Source organism: Catharus ustulatus, chromosome 5 (assembly GCF_009819885.2).
Source record: "Catharus ustulatus isolate bCatUst1 chromosome 5, bCatUst1.pri.v2, whole genome shotgun sequence".
Lineage (NCBI taxonomy): Eukaryota > Metazoa > Chordata > Aves > Passeriformes > Turdidae > Catharus > Catharus ustulatus.
Window position 1 is genome coordinate 12,034,812 of NC_046225.1, and position 19,966 is coordinate 12,054,777.

Consider the following 19,966-nt stretch of genomic DNA (forward strand, 5'->3'; position numbering starts at 1 on the left):
TCCTAGAAGCCAGTTCTTTATTGAAAGATCTTGTAAGCATTCCAGTACAGACTTAGCTGCTCTACTGTAGCTTTGAGTTGATGAAGATGAAAAAACATTTTTAAAGGAAAAAAAAAAAAAAAAGCAAGATGGACACCTCTGTAAAATTTCATAGTAGATGAAATTCCAACACCAATTACACCAAAGATAAATATCAAACCACAGGAATTGCACACAGCCCCAAGGCAAAGCATGTAACAAATGTACACAATTGCACTTAAGTCTGGATAAAGTTATGGACAGGCACCACTGCCCAAGCACTCCATACCCTGGGTCAAGAGGGCACCTGATGTGTATCTCTGCATTTCTGCATTCAGAACAGCAGTTTGGAACCAAGGAATACCTGGAGTGTTGCTGTGCTGCACATTCACCTTCTTGGATGAGTGAGCAGTAACCTGGCACTGCCCACCTGAAGGTGTTTGAGAGGAATTATTATTAAAACAGTTTCAATGGTAGCTGTTGTTTTGTGCTTCTCTCTCAGCTGATAATCCCAATGTCTTTGACCACAGCACATCCACATGCTGAGAGAGAAAATGTGGCCCATGGAACCCTGATCCTGTGGAACTCAGCAGAAATCTTGTGGTGAGTCTAAGCTCCTCTCACTTTACAAATACGTAAAAAGCTGTGATATTGCTGATTTCTCTCCACTCCCCCATTTTCAGCTGCTCCAGGATTATTCTCCAGCCCTGAGCATTTCAGCCCAAAGGGAATGACTGTAATGAGGGTCTCTATTAAATTAATTACTGATCTCCACCTTTCAGTCTCTTGCTATGTTCATCATCCAGAGAGATCAGCTCTCCTAAATCCAGGCTGCAAACGACTTTTTTGTGAGCTCCCTCTATAAAGCATGAAACCCCCACCTTTCCAAGTGGTGGAGAGACTGAAGCTGGAAATCCATCTGCAGTCTCAACACCTCTCCTAGTAAATCCTCCAGCAACATGAGCCCCTCCGTGCCTTCCATATCCTCACAGTGAAAATGAATACTTAGCTGGACAGCATTTTTGCCTTTCTGCACCCACAGCCCACCCTCCTGCAGTGCCTGTACGGAGAGATTCCACTGCCCCAGGGGTGATGTTCAGGCAACAAAATATTCTTACCAAATCCAGTGGATTTCAGAATCTATCCTCTAGAAGGTAGAAAAAAGTGAACGTTTTTTGCAGTTTGCTCAGCGGGTCACCCCTAATGTTTGGTTTAGTCTGTCATAAACAAAAAATGCCCTTTTTGTTGAAACCTCAGATGCATGGAAAAGTGAGCTAGAGAGCAAACATTCCATTTTGTTTCATTCAAAGTGTGAGATCCTTCACTGTCCTGGAATAATAAACCCCTCTGACAGGCAGCTGCTGTTGTTAGGACAATCTGCTCTTTGTCCTCAAGCTGAAGGAGCTCTGCTGTGCAGGAGCAGTCCCTTGCCAGCCCCTGGGGGGTACAGGAGCTGGTTGCCTGCAGGGCTGCCATGGCCTGCAGGACGCCCAGTGATCAGATGGAAAACCTGAAGGATTTATTGGGCCTGGCTGGGATGGAGCTCATCTCCCCCAGCATCCTCACAGTGCTGGGCTGTGTATTGAAAAGGGGCTGGTAACACTCTCTATTAATTCCTAATCATAACCAGATTTTGGGGTTTTTTTTCATTTTATTTTCTCCCCCCACCCCTCACCCTGCTGAGGAAGGGAGTGATAAGAGCAGCTTGGGCACTGATGTCCAGCCAAGGTCCACCTTCCATGATCCTTTTTGGAACCCAGCATGGGACACGAGAAGCGCAGCTTTGTTTCCAGTGTGTTACTGCTACAGCAATGGCAGCCTCCTGTGGCGGCCAGGAGTTATCTGCTTATCCTTTATAAGGCTGAATTTGGGAATGTGTTAGCACAAACAATGGCTCTGGGCTGTGTCCTGGCATGGATGGACTGCTGCACTGTGGGACCTGTCTTGTCTCCACAAGAGGATAAGGGAATACATCTCCCTCTCTCCACTCTGGATTGGTGGGGATGATTGTGCAGGTTCCAGAGGTGCTTGTTCGTGCCTATATGAGCTGCTAATGCTACTAATTATAGTGGGTTGGTGGAATCTGGTGTCATCATGGCAGAAGAGAAGATTTGTGGGTGAGGCAATACTGAAACATGCCCTGAGGTGGCTGTTCCCTGGCTGGCAGGGTGTGTGGAAGGATTTGGGCAGGTTCCTAGCACAGATATCACTTCCCAGAGCCTGGGACTTTAACCAGTGTGTCACCTGATGGAGGGGTGCCTTGCCCACCCCAGTGAAAACCAGCAGCTTTTGAACCATACTGGGGCCTGGCCTGTGCCCACTGAGCCTCAGTTCAGTGCTCTGAGAGGGCTGGGCTTGAGGCAGGACTCAAACAACAGCAGCAACAACAGGAATTGCCCCAGGAGTGAAAAAGAAACTGGACAAAGAAAACAGCGGGTCCAATAGAAAAGAATGCCCAGGAATCCCTCCCAATCCAATTATTTCTGCAATAGCAGAGAAGCAGCAATACCAACCACCAATACACCTTAAACTAATCATCCTCTGTTACACAGAGCTTTGTCTTATCCCTTCCTTGGTAAGATTTCAAAGAAGCTATGGATGGATCCTTGCCCTGAGAAGATAACCACACCATTAGGAGAAATAAAAACCCCCAACAGCAACCATCCTGACCTCAGGTGAACACTGAACCCCAACTCTGGGGAAAATCTGAGGAGAGAGAGAGAATTAGGATTTTAAACCAGTGGTGTGCTCACTACACAGGCCTGGGCACCAGCATCCAGTACAGCAGAGATTTACACACACCACTGCAGTTACAACCCAAATAAGTATTTTGTACACACCAAGTGATGGGACAGATAAAACCAGGGCACTCTGAACATCCAGTACTTAATGCTGTCAGTACAACACAATCCTCTGCTGGATGTTTCTGGGCCTTCCACCACAGACAAGCAAAAATGCATGGAGTGACTGACTAAGAGGTAACCCTGGACTAAAAGGAAAGGGATAAAAGTAATGAGGATATGTACTTCACACTGGAAAATCAGAATCAGACCAGGCACCTCAGCATTCTTTTTTGTCACAAGGTGATTTAGTATCAGGCAACTTCTCTTTCATTTTGTTTTGTTTTTACAGTTGTGCTGTTGGAAGCATCCATAGAAGGAAAAATACTGTTGCAAGGCTGAGAAAAGACCAATTCTTCTCTGCCCATATTTCACTGCCATAGGAGCTGACAGCTGGTGTGGAATGGAGGAAGGAAGAGGTCTGAACAAGGCACACTGGGAAAGATCTTCCTTCTGGGAAGATCCCCCTTCACAATGGGACCTGTGCCAACCTGTCACCTGCAGTCCATGTCACAGCAGTGAAATGAGCTGGATCAGAACTCTGAACCCCCCATGCCTCACTGGATACAGATTTCCCTCCAAGAAGGGAAGTGGAAACACTTTCTTTAGGTATAAAACTCCTTTCTGGTGTCTGAATATCTGACATCTACTAGAAGCAATACCTAAAACTTAGAAAAATTACCTTACATTGTTACAATGCTCTCTCCTCTCTCTAGCTTGTTTGGGGCATTTTATACCTCCTTGTGTACCATGAAGAGACATGAGAGATCAAAATTAACTCAGACACCTTCAGCAGAAGGAAAATCCTCATGCATGTATGAAGAAATAAACTGTCTTACACATTGGATCTTGAAGAGTAAACTCTTTGAAATTAGCTTATTTTCTTTATTTAAAAAAACATAAATTCAAGTTGATGAGAGTCTCTGGATATCAAAACTGTGCGTCTTTTTCCCTCCTCTGTGCTTCTGTCAGGCACTGACAGCAAAGAGAAGACAGTGCAAGGGGCTGCTGCATGGTCCACAGAGACTGCACAGGCTTTGGACCCAATGGAGAAAGGCTCCCATCTGTCCAACAGCACGTGGCTCCAGCCTGGTCTGTCTCCTTGGAGCTAGAGGATCATAGATGACGGCAGTGGGAGCATAAAGCAGCACTGTCTCAGGAACTTGTACAGCTACACCAAATGCCACTGCAATCAGAATCTAAACATTCTGAAACTTCTTTATTTTTCACCCACTTCTCCTGGAGCACAGGGGAGTTTTGGGTGACTGCAGCAGAAAAGACAACAAACCCTCTTTCTGTCTACCTAAGAACATTGTGCGTTTGTTCCCCTGTGTTTTACCGGACAAGGAAGCCAGCACGTGGCTCAGGCACTCACAGCTGCCAGGGAACTGAGAGTTCTGGGGAATACAGGTAGGCATGAAATGACTGTGCACCCCCTCCAGCCTCAGGTGAAAGCCCAGAACCTCATCTGTGTGAACAAAGTGGTGTGTGGAGCTGCTGGGGTTACAAACCCAGGGCGCTGCCCCGCTGCCGCCTGGAATAACGCGGGCAGCAAGACACGGTCAGCCGTAAGCAACAACGGGCACTACGCACCAAGGGAGCAGTGGCACCTTCTAGCACTGGGAACAGAAGAGATGGACAAGACACTGAGTCAGCCTAGGAACAGATGGAGCTGTTCTCCTGTAGCAGCAAAGGATGGCTGTGGCGTTGTCTTCACGCCCACCTCCCACTGGAAGCGAAGCTGCGGCTGAAGGAGAAGGTGATCTCCCCGTTCTTGTACTTGCCCCAAGCTCCGAATGGCACAATGACAACTGTGCTGTTGTCTTCAGAGCCAAACTGCGCTGCCTGCCAGAAGAAACAAAGTGTCAGCATCAGTGTTTCACTTGGAAAAGGAAAAAAGCGTCTGGTTTCACCTGGGACAGCATGCCCTGGGGACAGAGACTCCCCTGCCACTTCCCGGCCCTGACGCTCCATTCTGGTACATCCCAGAGTTTCCCATAGGTCATTCCACCATCCAAACCACAGTCTGTTACTGGCCATTTCTGTCTGTGACAACAACATTTCCAGCACAGGCATAGGCTGCAGGTACAGTTCCATGCAGTTCAGTGGAAGGACCTGACGAGACCCAGGGTAAGGAAGAGGCTGGCCAGCAGGACTGGTGAACGTCTCAGCCAATTGAATTCAGGTGAATGTGTGGTATTGTGTAAATTAAAAAATTGGTTTTTAAAAGCCAAACCAGCCCAACCAGGAGCCCTGGTGCCCGGGGCAGTGCTGGCATTACCTGCTCAGTGACCACGTGGGCAGCCTCAGCAGGGTCGTGGCACTGGCTGATGGAGTCGCAGATCTCCTGGCTGTTCACTATGAAGTTGATGCCGTCGGTGGTCAGCACCAGGAAGCTGTCATCTGCATGGTGCAGCTGCAAGAGGCACACAGGATGCACGACTTCGGGTGAGTGCTGCAAGGCAAGGGAGCTGCCCCCACGTTTTGACACTCATGCAAAGTACTTTTTATTTTTCTTTTTTTTTTTTTTTTTCCCCTGGGGGTGCTGTGTGCTCTTCTGAAAATCTTTTCCTGAAGCTGAGAATTTCAGGGAAGACATGATAGCACTGCAGTCATCTCCCTAAACCCCTAGTGGGTGGCACTTTATTAGCACTAAAACAATGTAAGTTATTGGGGCCCTGGGAGGTGCGCAGGGGAAAAGAAACACACAGAATGAGAATTGACAGGAGAGCTTCCTGCCAAAGTGGAGGCTGAATACCTTCTGGATGTTTGTTTTCTGGATGACTACAAAGCTATGCTAAGATACATGCAGCTGTCCTTTCCTCCTCCCCTTCTTAGCTGTGCAAACCTCTACATATCCTACATTTTAAATTGCAGCCTGTCCATATCCCACCCAATTATCAGTCATAGTTTTATACAAGGATTAACCTCAAAATTATCAATTTGACCACAGACTAACACACCTCTAATGCATGTCATGTGTGTCTTTCTTCTCTCATCATATATTTTACTGGGAGAAGTGAGATTTTGAAGTTGATCTGGTTGAATTTAGTACCAGATTCTTTTCTATCCTGTTGATGTTAATCTGAAACAACTCAATGAGAGCTGCTCTCTGGCTACTGCAGTGAAAAGCAACACGTGGCCATCAGGCATCACCTGGGTTTGTGTTGTGTCGGTGCCACCACAGCATGAAATACCTATGAAGCCCCTTAGTCCGAGTGTTGCTGTCCCTGTAAACCAGACCCTCTTTTACCTGAACCCTTTTTGTTTCTGGCTGGGCTATCACACCACTGTTTTTAAGATCCAAATCTCCTATGCTCCGTGACATTGCAAGTCTACCATTCACATGAGGCTGTCCCAAACTGTTCCAGGAAACGAAGCCACCACACTTCTTAATCCTGTCCAAAGGCACAAAGGAAAAAGTGAATGAGTTACTGCTTCACACCATTACCCCCATCTCTATCCTCTCTTTCTGTCATTAGCTAGAATGAGGAATGATGGATGGAGAGCCTAAGCTGGGAGGCTGAGGGCTGGCTTTAGGTATTTGAAGGGTTCCATGGAGGGGATGTGTCTTGGTGGGCTGAGTCCTGACTGGGAATCACAGTGCATTTCAAGTTCTAACTTGGTTCTAACCTGGCACTTTTGGACAAGTCTGAACCATATGGTCATAGCTCTGTTCTGAATCTTAGTGATGCTGATCTTACTGCTGCTCATCCCTGCTCCTCTAAACGTGACCCAGTGCAGTAACTGGAGCTTACTGCCAGCTCAGAGTAGTCTCAGGGCTCTATACTCAACTCTGCTTTCTTCCTGGCCCAACCCAGCAGCAGAGCACAGCCCATCCTGACTGAGGCTGTGCTCTGGGAAGCCACATCACCAGGCAGCAGGTACCTTTCCTTCTCCTCCTTTCTCTCTGGAGTATGGTCAGTGGTGAGTTTCACGGCCTTTCCCTTCCGGCACAGCAGAGCACGACTGTCTCCCACACTCGCCACAACCAGCTCAATTCCATCCCGCAGCAGAGCCACTGTTGCAGTGGTCCCAGAGTTCAGCAGAGTTGCTATAAATGTCATCAAAGAGAGAGGTTTTAGCACTGCCTCAGAGAGTGGGGCCATTTATAACAGCAACAGTTTCAATTGGTAAAATGAAGACAACTTGTGTTCTACCTAATCAATAAGTAACTGCTTCTAAGTTTAAATTTACACATACCAAAAAGAAGAGGAAAAAAATTTTAAAAAAAGAAAAAGGAAAAAATAAAAAAAGCAAACATGCATGCATGTAGGAATGGGGGAAGAGAGGGGAGGTGGGAAGGATTAAGAAGGATCAAGTATTTCTGTGCAACAACATGGCTCCATGCAAACAGGGCAAGTGGGATAAAAGCAGTATAAGGTACAGTGGCTTCCTTTCAGTTTGTTGCAGAATTTTGCAGCCCCATGAGCTCACATCAAGTTACAGGGTTATTGTCCTTACCCCTGGGCACAGTGACTGCACAAGTGGGTCACCATAAAGGTGATGGATCTTTCTTTCTGTTAGGTGGTGAAGCGGGCAATTATACAGTAATGTATAACTATAGCTACAGTAATTGTAATTCCATATAGATCACCAGAGGGAAAGCACTAGATCAGTCTGTGGCATCCTCCTGTTGCTGTCAGAGCTGTTACACTCCCCCTCTGCTTCCCCCAGAGGATTCAGCCAACAGGTTTCCTGGCTTTTTCCAGAAAGGAACACTGCTCCCTCCATACCCTGTCAGCTAGATGGAGATCCCAGTGGGAGGGTGAAGCTGGATTCTGGGATTCAGCCTTGCCTTGTGCCTGCAAACTGGTGCAGGTGGCAGTGGCTGTCTGGGCAGCCTGCCCAGGGCACTGCTGGGATTGCCTGACAGGAGTTCACTGTGCGTGCCCAGAGGGCAAAACAGAGCCCTGGTGCTGCCCTCCTTCTCTACAGGGCAAGGGAGCGAGCTGAGCTGGCTGGCTGCACTCAGGGACCTGCCTGGAGTCACTCATGCAAGTAGATTTAAGGGCTTCTCATTTCAATTGCTACACTGGCCTAGAGAAAAAAAAAAAAAAAAAACAGCAACAACCTCTTGAAAAAGAGAAATGCAAGTGCCTATTTAAGGAAAAAAGATTTGTAGTATCATCTGCAGTGAAAAAAATACCAGAAAATCTGCCCAGCTTTTCTTGTTTTCTTCACTTTTTGAAAGGGCAAGTCCCACTTTAAAGTTATTATCTTCTCTTCCTGCAAATTCTGCAGAGGTAACCAAGCAAGAGACGCCTGGAAAACTCCTGCTGACTTGAGCTATTACATCAAAATGTCTGGACAGGACCAGCTACAGCCTGGAACACATTTACATCTACAGCCAATGCAAATCTCCTTGAAAGGCCCTCTGTAGGTCACCTGCATTCTGGGCTTTTCCAGTTGTTCCAGTTTTTTTCAAAGCAAGCCAATTTGAGATGAGTTTTGGGCTTGCTTAGGAACGTGACTCCCCAGTTACAGTCTTGTTTTCATGTCACTATCAGTTTACATGTCACTGTCTTTCCACCACTGCTTCTGCAGAGATCAGCTACAGCTACATGTGCTCCTACCTCTGGCCCTGCAGCCCTGACCCCAGGGACATGGGACAGATTTGAGACAGGACTTTGTGTTTGATCCCATGGAATGCCAGGCAGCCCCAAATCTGACCAGCTGCCAACAGATAGCAACAGAAATGCAAGAGCTGTGAGGTCTTGCCAGCCTCTTTCCCCAATCCTGTGAGGTCTGAGCACCCTGTAAGGGGCTGGGAATAAACTGAAGTCACCAAGCCCTGGAAGATGCATTGAGCCTTGTTGTGCAGCAAAAGCAGTGAGTCCACGAACCAAAAAAATCCCAAACACAAACCCTCACAAACCAATGTTAACTAAGCTGGTGTTATTATTTAAAACAGGTATTATTACTGCAGCAAGGACTGGGTTTGGCTGAACCAGCAGGCCAGGGGTGACCATCAGCCACAGTGGCCACAGTCTGGGCTGTGCCAGGGCCGTGCAGGTTGGGACGCTGGAAACTGGATGTGGCAGCTTCCAACTATCCAGGTGGGCACCAACATCCTGTTTCTCATCTGAAGCAAGGACTAGCCCAGTGCAGGGTCACTTTGAGGCACATTATGAAAATAAGATATTAAAAAGTACCAGCGCAATTAGAAATTTTAGTAGAACCAGTAAAATACCTGTTTTAGCTAAGTTAGAACAAGTGAAATAGAGCAACCTACGTAAAACTACCTTTTTATTTTACAGAAGATACATTTTAATTTAGAATTAATGTAGAACTGCTGCTACTTTCCCATTTCATTCTGTGGTTTTAGAACTATGCTGGGAAATGTATAAAAAATTAAATCATAGTCTTCAATTCACAGAAGACTGGAAACATTTGGAATTCAGGTGAATTTGCACCTTTTCAGTGCAAACTCCCAAAGAAAAGAGCTGCTATCACAAAATCAAGGGCTGGTACCGAAGAACAAGATATTGGCCAGAATTATGGTAATGGACATAGAGTTGAAGTTTATATTTTTGTTAGTTAAATAACACTCCTAGAAAAAATATCTGCTGTTCACAATCTCTTCCTTGGATCCATTTCATGCTCTGGGTAGGGATACAAGAACACGCATGGAGCCAGATGTAGCATTATGTGATTTCTAGCACAGCTCAAAACCACAGGAATGATGATGGGATAACATTTCTAATGCTTTTCTACAACTGCTGCTAGTTTAACACAAAATATGTTGCATCAGCGCATGTATTGGTTTTAACAATTAAAGAGTTTATTTTGTTTTCCTAACAGTATCACTATAAAACTAAGATCTTTCAATAGATTCTTAACACTCACTGGACAACTTCTACTGCAAGTCATCTCAACTAATGTGACAAAGAGGATGTGGAAACCTTCCAGTAGTCCAGGCTAGGAACCGCTGGACTCCTTCACCTGGGACAAAATTAAGCAGATCTCTCTTTCCACTGAAGCCCAGCTTAAAGTGTCCAGGGCCTCCAGTTCTAGAGCTGCTGACCAGGTACAGTGTCTGCCACAAATAACACGCACACAGAGGCAAATAGGAAATTCACCCAGGGACTTTGTTCAAACAAAGTAAACCTGCAACACTGGAGATGCAAGAATAAGGGCTGCAGAACAGAGGATGGAGTCAGTCACTCTCAGTTCTGCCTGCACTGTCCTGTGCAGGTCATGTAGGAAGCACCTGCAGCTTTGGCCTTGGTAAAACAGCCTTGGCATTTCCGCGGAATTGCCACTGTTCTTGCCTTCTTGATAAATCATGTGACAAAACTAGTTTAAATTCAGCCCAAATAAAATTGAAATTTTGTTTCCCCTATGGAGATAAGTAACCAACCAACAGATCAAATGAAGAATTTTGTTAATGCTGTCTCATATATGGCAAGAGTGGCCCCTCTGAAGAACATCTGCTCCCTCAAGGTAATGACACCACTATGGGGAGTTCAAACCAGTACCAAACCAGGGCCATCTCAAAGGTACTGAATACAAGTATATTAATTGTTCTGACTGATGGAAAAATGGGCAAAATAAACATTCCTTTAATATTGTAATTAGTATCTTCTAAATTGATTACGTAATAATCAGGGCCCTTGGATGAAAAGGCTGCCTTTACAATGCTGATAAATTTATTAAATATTCAAGTACAATTTCTGCAGCTCTCCCTTTTCCTCAGTGTTGCAGGTTAACATATTTAAAGAAATAAAAATCATTTTTTGTATGGTAACTTTAAAAAAACCCAACAAAACAAACATTACTTTAAAAATTTAATTACTTTTAAGTAACTTCTGCTGTTTGTCAGCATAATAAGATTCAAGAGTAAGAACCCTTTCAAACATAGGTAGACAAGTTAATACCTGTCCATGTTTTAATAAGATGGCTATTCCAGAAGTGAGTGGCCAACATGATTAGAGTTGGATGCTCTGAATGTGGAGGTTGATGGACAAACTCCCTTTTGCTTTGTCTGGCTTACAGTGAACAGAAGCAGTAAAAATATCTGGCCAGCAGGCCAGGAGAGGGTTTGTCTCACATTTCTCCAGGGAAATGCTCTAATTTCCTCAAGAACAGAATTTAATTTCTTATTTCCATCCCTGCTGAGCAAAGCTTTTCAGCCTTTATATTTCAGTTTTTATGGCTGGTAAAAAATTGCAGAAAATTCTGCCCTTGTCTGGCAGTTGTCCTGTGGATAATGCCATTTGTTGGATTTGAGCTTCCTTTATGTTCTACACCTAAGTTTAGCACTGATTTGAAAGCAACTGGCTATCTTTAAAGGCATGGCAAGGAATAAAAAAGCATTTCTGAAGAGGTATCAAACACCAAGCTTCAGGACTCAGACACAGCTCTAAGCTGTTAATGATTACACAGGATTTAGGCAGAGCACAGATTATCCTAGACCAGCCTAGAGCAAGTTTCTTATGTTTTTGTGTGAAACAACAGATATAGGTCACTGTCACAGGGGTTACTGGACCAGGCTCGTACAGCACTCCAATAGCACTGGTGAACTGCATGCCAGACACAGCAGCAGTACCTGGAACACACACATAAACCATTTTTATTAATGAAAGCTCACAGGAACTACCATGCTATGTATTTTCCATCTCTAATTTCAAATATTGTGTCATTGTTAAGTGACCTACAGAGGGCCATGGACTTGGAGACATAGCTGGGGTATCCAACAAGGCACATCTCTAGTCCTGTTGGGTTTGTACCTTATGTAAGGTTTTACCCATTAAATAGTACTAAAAACAATGCCTCAAACATGCCATTTTGGCTGCAGGGATTTGTCCCAGGATTTAGTTTCCTTCAAACACCCAAGTTTTAAAGCTGGTTGTGTGTTAGTAAAGACCTGGACATCCTGAATGTGCATTGTTTTCTTTGCAGTGAAGGGAGATGACTCTGGAAGGGTCATCTGCTGGAACAAGTCAAAGCTATTATTTTGCACTTCATCAGCTGGGGCCAGGTTTCAAAAGGAGGTCAGACTTGGGGAGCATCCAGTGTAACTCAGACACACCAAGTTACACAATCAACCACCATGTTCAAGATACTCTAGCAGCTGTCTTGACTGTCACATCCAGAATAGCCACACTTAATCAGAAATTTTGCTGGCAAACTGAATCAGTTTGGAAGCAGGCTTCTAACCAAGATACATGCCAAGCACTGAAACTTTATGTAACTCTCATGACATCAGCAACAAAAATATCCACACAAAGCAGTCAACACAGTATTGAGTTATTTTAACATCAGATATGCAAGAAATTTAATCTGTTCAGAAATCCAAACTTGACTTTGCACCCTGTTACTCCATTCTTTGCCTTAGAGCTTGATTATCAGCCAAGAATAATGGGCTCCCTTAGATCCCCCGGGCTCCTCCAAGAGCATGCAGGTGCTCAGCCTACCTGAGAAACACTGAGCACCTGCCAGAGCCCCTGTGGATGTCTGGCAACTCTTTCCCCCTCTATTTTGCTTTTTTAATGAAGGGGGCTTGTGCAGTATCCTGGTAACCGCTGCATATGTTTTCTGGCATTAAGCAGCAGCAGTTAGTTAAATGATTTTAGAAAATAATCCTATGAGCACCTCTGAAGTGCTCTGCTTGCTGCACAGTTTGTCAAATATTGTTGTTATTCAGTTCTGTAAGTCTCACCCACAAAGTGTTATGATTGGAAACAGTTTCAGAAAAACAGAATGATACATCCAGCACAGTTCTCGATCTTTCTCCTCAAGGAGATGCTCTGACACAGAGGTCACCTACAATGAGCCAAACCAAGGGTTTTCTTACAAAGGGACAGGGAAGGGGACAATTAGATCTGAAAATGAAATGGTCTGATCCAGGGAAGCACACAAACCTAGTACTCAAATGCTGTCTTGGATTTGGGTTGGTAAGAAAACATACTTGCAAAGAGGCTCTGGGATAAAAAGCACATCTGCTGTGCTGATGTGTCTCTCGTGAGCTCAGCTAAAATCCAGCCCATAGTCAAAGGTCACTCTGGTCTTTTTTACCACATGAAATACAATGGGAAAATGACCTTTATAGATTCAATCCTCCTTTTTTAAAGGTTGTGTCTCAGGACTTAAGACTTTTTTACCTGATCCCTGGTGCAGATTAAGGTAAGAGGCAGTGCTGCAACAGTGAGGCTGCCTGACCTGCATTTGAGCCTAACTAGATCAACCTAGCAGTTAAAGTGCAGAAAGCCACTCCATTACTTGATTGTATTCAGCCACTGCTTCAGAAAAGCAGCTTGAGAATACAGTATCACTTCAGCCCCTACAGGGCTTCTTGGTTTCCAGTCTTTCTTGGAGAGAAGACTTTTACAGTTTCTGTTCTGGAACAACCTCAGTTATTTTGCCAGTGCCTGCACCAGCACTGGGACAGGTTTTTGGTTTATTGGTTGGGGGGGGGGGTTACTTTATTTTTTTTCCTGTTGTCAGTTGATGTTTTGGGGTGTGGTTTTTTTGTTGTTGTTTTGGTTTGGTTTTGGTGGTTGGTTTTTTTTGTGGGTTTTTTTTTTTTTTTCTTTTAATTGGGTTTGTTTGGGGATTTCCTTTTAAGAGTAAACAAAATTGTATCTCTTGACTGAGAAAGCTCCTGTGACAGAACTGGGACAGGCACTTCTCCCTTCCTAAGCTACTCTCTATCAGCTCTGCTTGCTGCAAGTGGAACTTCAGATGTACTTAGTCTTTAGACACACACACAAGAACTTCATTAACAGCCAGGATTAAATGGGAGTCTAAAAGGGCTGGTGCCAGCTTTACCACAGCCTTACCACAGCCAGTTTTCCTCTTCACTGCTTTTTCCCCTTTCCCACTCAGCTACTCCTGTGATTCTGTTTGTGCAGAAGCAATATTAATTGCATTAATTTTTGCTTACGTTCCTCCTCAGGTGCAGCAGCCAAGTTAGGAAGGGGAACTTTGACACTGTTGCTTTTAATCCACAGGAGTAACAGCTTTAAAACAAACAAATACACATATAAAAACACCAATCCCCCCCCACCCCTAAAAAAATAGGCGAATCAAAATCACCCCTCTCCACATTTCTTATCAGTAAAATTATGGTTCTTGAAAATCTAAATCACTCTTTGCTACCTTGACAAACATAATCCTTTTCAGAATCATATTAACATATTAATGTTATGCTAACATTCAGATTTATAACTCCTCCAGTAAATTTGATAGAGACTTACAGTAGTTGTTTCATTTTTAGGAGATGAAGCATAATTGTTTTATTTTCAGTAAGTGACCAGAGCAAAATCCCATGTTAAGTAAAATTGTTTTCAAGCACTTTTCTGGACATTTGACTGCAAAACTACTGAGCATATAAGACAAACTTTATTCTCCACACCTATATGAGTAGAATATTTTTTTACCTACCATCAGCAGAGAGATTAGCATGCCTTTCATATGCTTTGTTTATTTCTAGAAAAGCTTTACTCAAAACATTTTCCAAGTTCTCCTCCTCAGCAAGAAATTCCCTGGAAGCAAGCAAGCAAAGAAATTAAATTTCTTTCCAAGAAATATACATGCTGATCAATCTGTTTCACAGTCTCATCTCCTCCCTCCACCCACTGAATGATGCTGGACTTGACTGAAAAGGTAATGTGATTTTTACTAACTGTGTGCACTGAAAGCATGATCCTGTAATTTTATAAATATCTAAGTTCTTTATCCAGCATCCAGGGATGTGATAGATTCAGAGAGTGTAAGCAAACCACAGTCAGGGATCACAGAGACCCTGTGTGAAAACAGTCAGTCCACACTCTCCCTGTGTTCCAAGACATTTCCTGGACAGGGGACACAATCATGCTTTCTTCTCCTGTGTTTTTGGGCTTGCCCAAGGGGGCAGGCACCCCACAGAGTAAGTAATTCACAGCATGCCGGTTCCACCCAGTGCTCCTGCTGTCCCGCAAGGACAGGCAGCCACATAATCCGGCAGGATTAGCTACAACCCATTGATTCCCTAAGAAAGGCATCTCAGCTGTAATTTACTCGACACGCATTGCCTCGATGAGCACTTACTTAATATATTTTTGCATGTACTTCTCGCAGAAGTCTGCAGCCGCTGCCCCGCCATGCCCATCGTACACCGCGAAGTACAGGACATCCTCTGTCAGCTGAGCGTAATCGAACCGGTCCTCGTTCTCCTTTCGCTTCCCGATGTGGCTGGCGCAGCCCACGTTGTTGAGGCTCACCTTTGGGATGGGCTTCCCGTACTTGATGCTGGGCGGGAGGAGGATGGGCTCGTCGATGCGGTTGTCCCAGATGCCGAAGCTGTCCCATGTGGTGGGCCGCCCGCTCCCCTCGGGGTCGAAGCGGGAGGCGCGGCGCTCGCAGGTGGAGATGGAGCAGGCGGCTGCGGGGCGCTTCTCGTCCTGCAGCAGGCGCGACGTGAGCGCGGCTCGCCTTCTCACCTGGAACCCCCCGTTCCGCACCAAGGTGATCAGAGTAGCTGTGGACATAACTTGGCTTCGTAGAGCTTCGTAGGGGAGTAAGAACCGGGAGCAGAAGACGCGCAGCTGCTGGAATGTCTTGGAGAACAAAGGGAAAAGCGATCAGGAAACGAGAAGCGCGGGAAAGGGAATTCTCGGTTGCATCATTCAGGAAACAATGTCACCCTGAGAGCCCGCCGATCGTGCGGAGCGCAGCGCTCCCTGGAAGGGACTGCAGCGGGATGTGCGTGACTCACCGGGAAACTATCCCACATCCAGCGCCAGCCCTGCGCACAGAGCCAGGGAGGCACCTCTGCTGGCCCCCTGCAGCATGACATCCCGGCTGTGCAAAGCTTGCAGGGGGTGAGATGGAACAAATGGGAGTGATGACAATGCTAAAATATGAATATGTGAAAATATGAGCTTATCCTGCATGCTCCGCTCACACCAGCTGTGGTATCTGCACTGTGATTCCCAAGGGAAAGGGAGGAGAAACAGATTTCCTTAGATTTTAAATTTTTTATCTGCACGAGATATTTGGTTCTGTCACATTTATGGAGGTCTTGAACAGTACTTTTTAACACAGAGCTGTGAAGCTCTTTGGATCTCTTTTCCAGTCCAGATAAATTCAAACACACCACTTGGCTCTGCACAGACAAAAATTTGCTAGTGATGACTCACCTAGCATGTTGAAAAGTGTAGAAAGATTGGATTATTTGACCTTTTGTAGAGTAACACCCAACTTGACCCAAGTCCTAGGATGCAGTTTGTAATAATTACATGTTGTTGCACTGCAGTAATTTGAACTGGACTGCTCAGATCACCATAACTAACCACACTAAAGATATAAGCCCAGTGAGGGATTTCTAATCCAATTGCTCAAAGTTTGCTAAGGGCAAAATTATTAGTGAGAAGTATTACATGACACAACAAAAGATCTAAAAACAGCCAGGCTTATGGTGAATGGGAAAAAAAAAACCTTAAAAAAATGACAGCAGAGTGATCTGATGCAATTGAGCAGCAAAGAGCAACATTTGTACTCCAGTGACACTTTAATTCTGGGTTGGAGTGCCTTGCTGTTGTCCTTTGCCCAAGCCAATCACAACTGTGTGTCTAGATCTGAAATATTTGTTAAACTATGTTTTTAAGTTGCTAGATAAAAATCTGTGTACTCATAAAAGATATGCAATCAAAGGTTACTTAGTAAAGGGTTGTTTCAGTAAAAAATGGTAGTGATAGAGCTTTTGGGAGGCCTTCAACAAATGTGTTGTCCTCAGCTCAAAGCATGTTGCTTCAGATGCTGTGGGTTTACCTTTCATGCAATTCTTAGGTTGCATGGAAAGAGGAAAGGTTTCTTTACTTAGCACTTAGAGGTTAGCTGCTGAATTGATAAAAGGCTGAATGTTCTGGAAATCACTGTTGTTGCATCAGCTGAATACGGGACTACACGAAATCTTAAGATGTTCCAATTTACTGCAGGGTGATGGTAATATCACACCCTTATTTTGGCGTACTTACAGGTATTTAAAACCTGCTTTATTTCCTGGAGCTGCTTTTTATTTCCTGCTATCCTTGACTCGTAAGAACAGCAGGTTACCTTCCTTCCGTGAAACACAGCACAACCAAACTGAAAGCCTGCCAATTAGCAAAACCCACGCTCGCTTTCACTTCTGTCAGCTTGAGAAGAGAACATGAAATGCTCGCTATATTTAGACTACTCAGTATCCACAGCATGAATCAGAGGATCAATCCAAACTCACCAGCTAATTAATGCATTTGTTCCCTATCAAATTCAATTCTCACCAGGCAAGTAAAAATAGTGATGATAGTTTTGCCTTTCTATTGTCTCTGCAGGTCAGGAGTAGGAACCTGCTCTTTAGTTTGTTATCTAAACAGGTCTGGGGACACAACAGCCTGTTCTTTCCCAGCTGGTATGTCTGCAAACACTGGGCAGACCTATCTGGGCAAAACAAGACCGAGGTAATGAAAAGGGGGGCACTGGTGTTAGAGACAAAGTCCAAGATGGACAGTTCTAGATGGAAATCTGCCTTGAGCTGCTCCACCTGATTCTCTTCATCCGTACACATTTTCCTGGAGAGAAACAGCTCCTACAGACAGGCAGGGAAACAAAGCACTTAAAGTAGGATGAGGCGATTAAAACTATAGTTTTGCAGGCTGGCTGCTGCTCGGCAGACGGAAATTTTCCAGGCTGCCAGAAGAAAAGGGGAAGAAAAGGAAACCCGGAAGAAAGCGAAGGCATGCCTGCTGCCCCAGGGGAGCCGACGTATGTAAAAAGGAATGTACAGCTCCAAGTGCACTTGCCTTCCCAACCCCACAGATGTGGGCAGGACCGTACGGTTCTGGGTGTTAAGCTCGCCTTAAAGCAGGTGCTTTAAGGTTTAAGGTTGTTGTTTTTTAAGTCCGTGTCAACCTAGTCTCGCCTCCCTGCTTGGCCATCAAACTGCACACGGACAGCAGCAATTTAGAGACGTCTGTGCCGCAGTTTGCTCATCACGAATTAGCCCAGGCCGCGTTTATTCCGTGCGCACCGAGGCTGCGGCAGCCCCCGGCCCGCGATGTGCCAGCCCCGCTCCCTGACGCTCCCAGCCCCGCCGCGGCCCTTCCCGCCCGGCAGCCGCGGCTGGAGGAGAAGCGAGCGGAAGGGGCAACAGAAGGAGACGCTTGCGAGCGCGGCCCCCCTCCCTCCCTCGCCTCCGGTCCCGGTCCCGGTCCGGCCCTTACCTCCTCCCGGCCCGGCGGTGCAGGCGCGGCGCTCCCCGGCCGAGGCTGCAGCGCGGCCCCGCCGCCGGCCCGGCCCCGCCCGCCGAGCCCGCCCGGCCAATGGGCCCCGCTCGGCGCCGGCCGAGCCTCCCCCGCCGCCCCCGCCCCGCCCGCGGCCGCGCCCGGCCCCACACGGGCTGCGGGAGGCGGCGTGGCTGCGGCCCGGGTCACCCTGCCCAGCCCCCGGTGATTTGGAGAGACCCACAAGCGCCATCGAGTCCAGCTCGTGGCCCTGCACGGGTCCAGCCTCAGCCTCTCCTGGCGCAGCTTTAGGCCGTGCCCTCTGCTCCTGGCGCTGGTCCCGTGGGAGAGGAGCCGATCCCCTCCTGGCTCCAGCCTCCTTTCAGGGCAGGTGGGAGCCGGGACAGCCGGGCCGTGCCTGCAGCTGCTGCACGGGCTGCCCGAGAGGCCTCTGCAGGCAGCAGCTGCCCTTATGGAACCGAAACCTGAAAGATTTAAAGCACAATTGTGTGTGCTCCTGACGTGACCCGTGTCTAATCAAGAGTTTAAAGGGATCATTTGCTCCACGCTGTGCTACTGCCAGTCTCTGACCTCTGATGCAATTTGGCAAATCAGATGGCTCTGATTACGAAAATCTTTGAAACGTACCGTCCCTTCCACCTTGTGCTGTCTGCTGGAGACCAGAGTATTTGAAAACAGACACCTGAGAGAAAAATGAGAGCCAACACAATTCCATAGGAGCTTAAGAGGTCACTGTCAAGTTTGTCCTATACATTTTTGAGGTAAAGAAGCTTTTGTTTTGTTGGAGTGAGTTTTTGGGTTGCTGCAAAACCCAGCTACTTTTGGCCAGAAAAGCAGCAATAAAACCTCTCACACTTCTCACTGTATGGCTGTACTTGTAGAAGAAGGGGTTAGGTGAGCATGGCAGCACGTACCAAATTATTCTGGTTTTCGGATGTGTGGTGTCCCACTCAGCATTTAGAATGGAATTTGATCCTGTGAGTCTTTTGGTGATAGCAACAGTATCATCTATCACTGCAGGTTGTTCTCTGGTTCCTGGTTGTTCTCAGTGAGACGGGAAAAACAAAGCTCTCCTGCCAGCATTCCTGGCAGAGAGCAGCAGTCCTGAGCACAAAGGATTCATACAGGAGTGTATCCAAGCTAGCACAGTGAATTACTGAGAACAAACCCAGCATATTACCTGTAAAACAGGTGTTGCCATTTACAGAGTAGCACTAGTGGGGTCTTCCCAGAAGTGTCAGGGTCCTACACGATATGGAGGCATGAATTCTGGGAGACAATTTCTGCCCCATGGAGTTGGCAGTGAAAGGCCTGCACGGAAATGACAAACGTTTCATGTTGAGCCCTTATGTGCAGTAGAACTGCCCTTATCTTTACAAGGCAAGTGGGAGGCATCTGGAGAGGCCAGGAAAAAATGAGGCAGTGAGCATAAGAATAGCTTTGTGAGAAGGCAGAAGGCTTGAAGACAGGGCCAGGGCACAATGGCAAGGACATGCAGAGGAACAGCTCAGGGCACAGGGCAGGCAGGGTGGGCTGCAATGCAGCATTTGGTACCTTGAGCAGCCTCTGATAGCACTTGGAGGACAGGAGGCAAAAAAATTCAGGAACAGGAAAGGCAGGAACTTTTACTATGCAATATTTGATTTTATGACTGCAAACAGTTAATTTGGACTTTTCTTTCATAATGTTTTCTCCCTAAAGGATGAGTTTTCTAGATTCCAGCTCTCCTAACAAGGAATTTGCTCCAGCAAGGTTCTCTCTTTCTCTCTTCTGACTTACTGCTTCTGTTCTTGCTGCTTTATCATGTTCCTGGCCTTTCCCTCTACTGCCCCCTATTCTACTTTATTTTTTTTTCTCCGTTCATGATTCACACATATTTTTCTGTGATTATTTCTCTCCTAC

At 46.0% G+C, this 19,966-nt stretch overlaps 1 protein-coding gene across 1 annotated transcript; it reads right to left on the minus strand.

The window, feature by feature from the left end:
- PPM1K (protein phosphatase, Mg2+/Mn2+ dependent 1K) lies at nt 1-18,105 on the minus strand. The gene is made up of 7 exons (XM_033059624.1): nt 18,044-18,105; nt 14,892-15,400; nt 14,247-14,347; nt 6,747-6,912; nt 6,112-6,256; nt 5,140-5,274; nt 1-4,703 (listed from the first exon to the last, which is right to left on the minus strand). The coding sequence occupies exons 2-7, from the start codon at nt 15,329-15,331 to the stop codon at nt 4,572-4,574; spliced, it is 1,119 nt and encodes a 372-aa protein (XP_032915515.1). The 5' UTR covers nt 15,332-15,400; nt 18,044-18,105; the 3' UTR covers nt 1-4,571.
- Nucleotides 18,106-19,966: the final 1,861 nt, after the last annotated feature.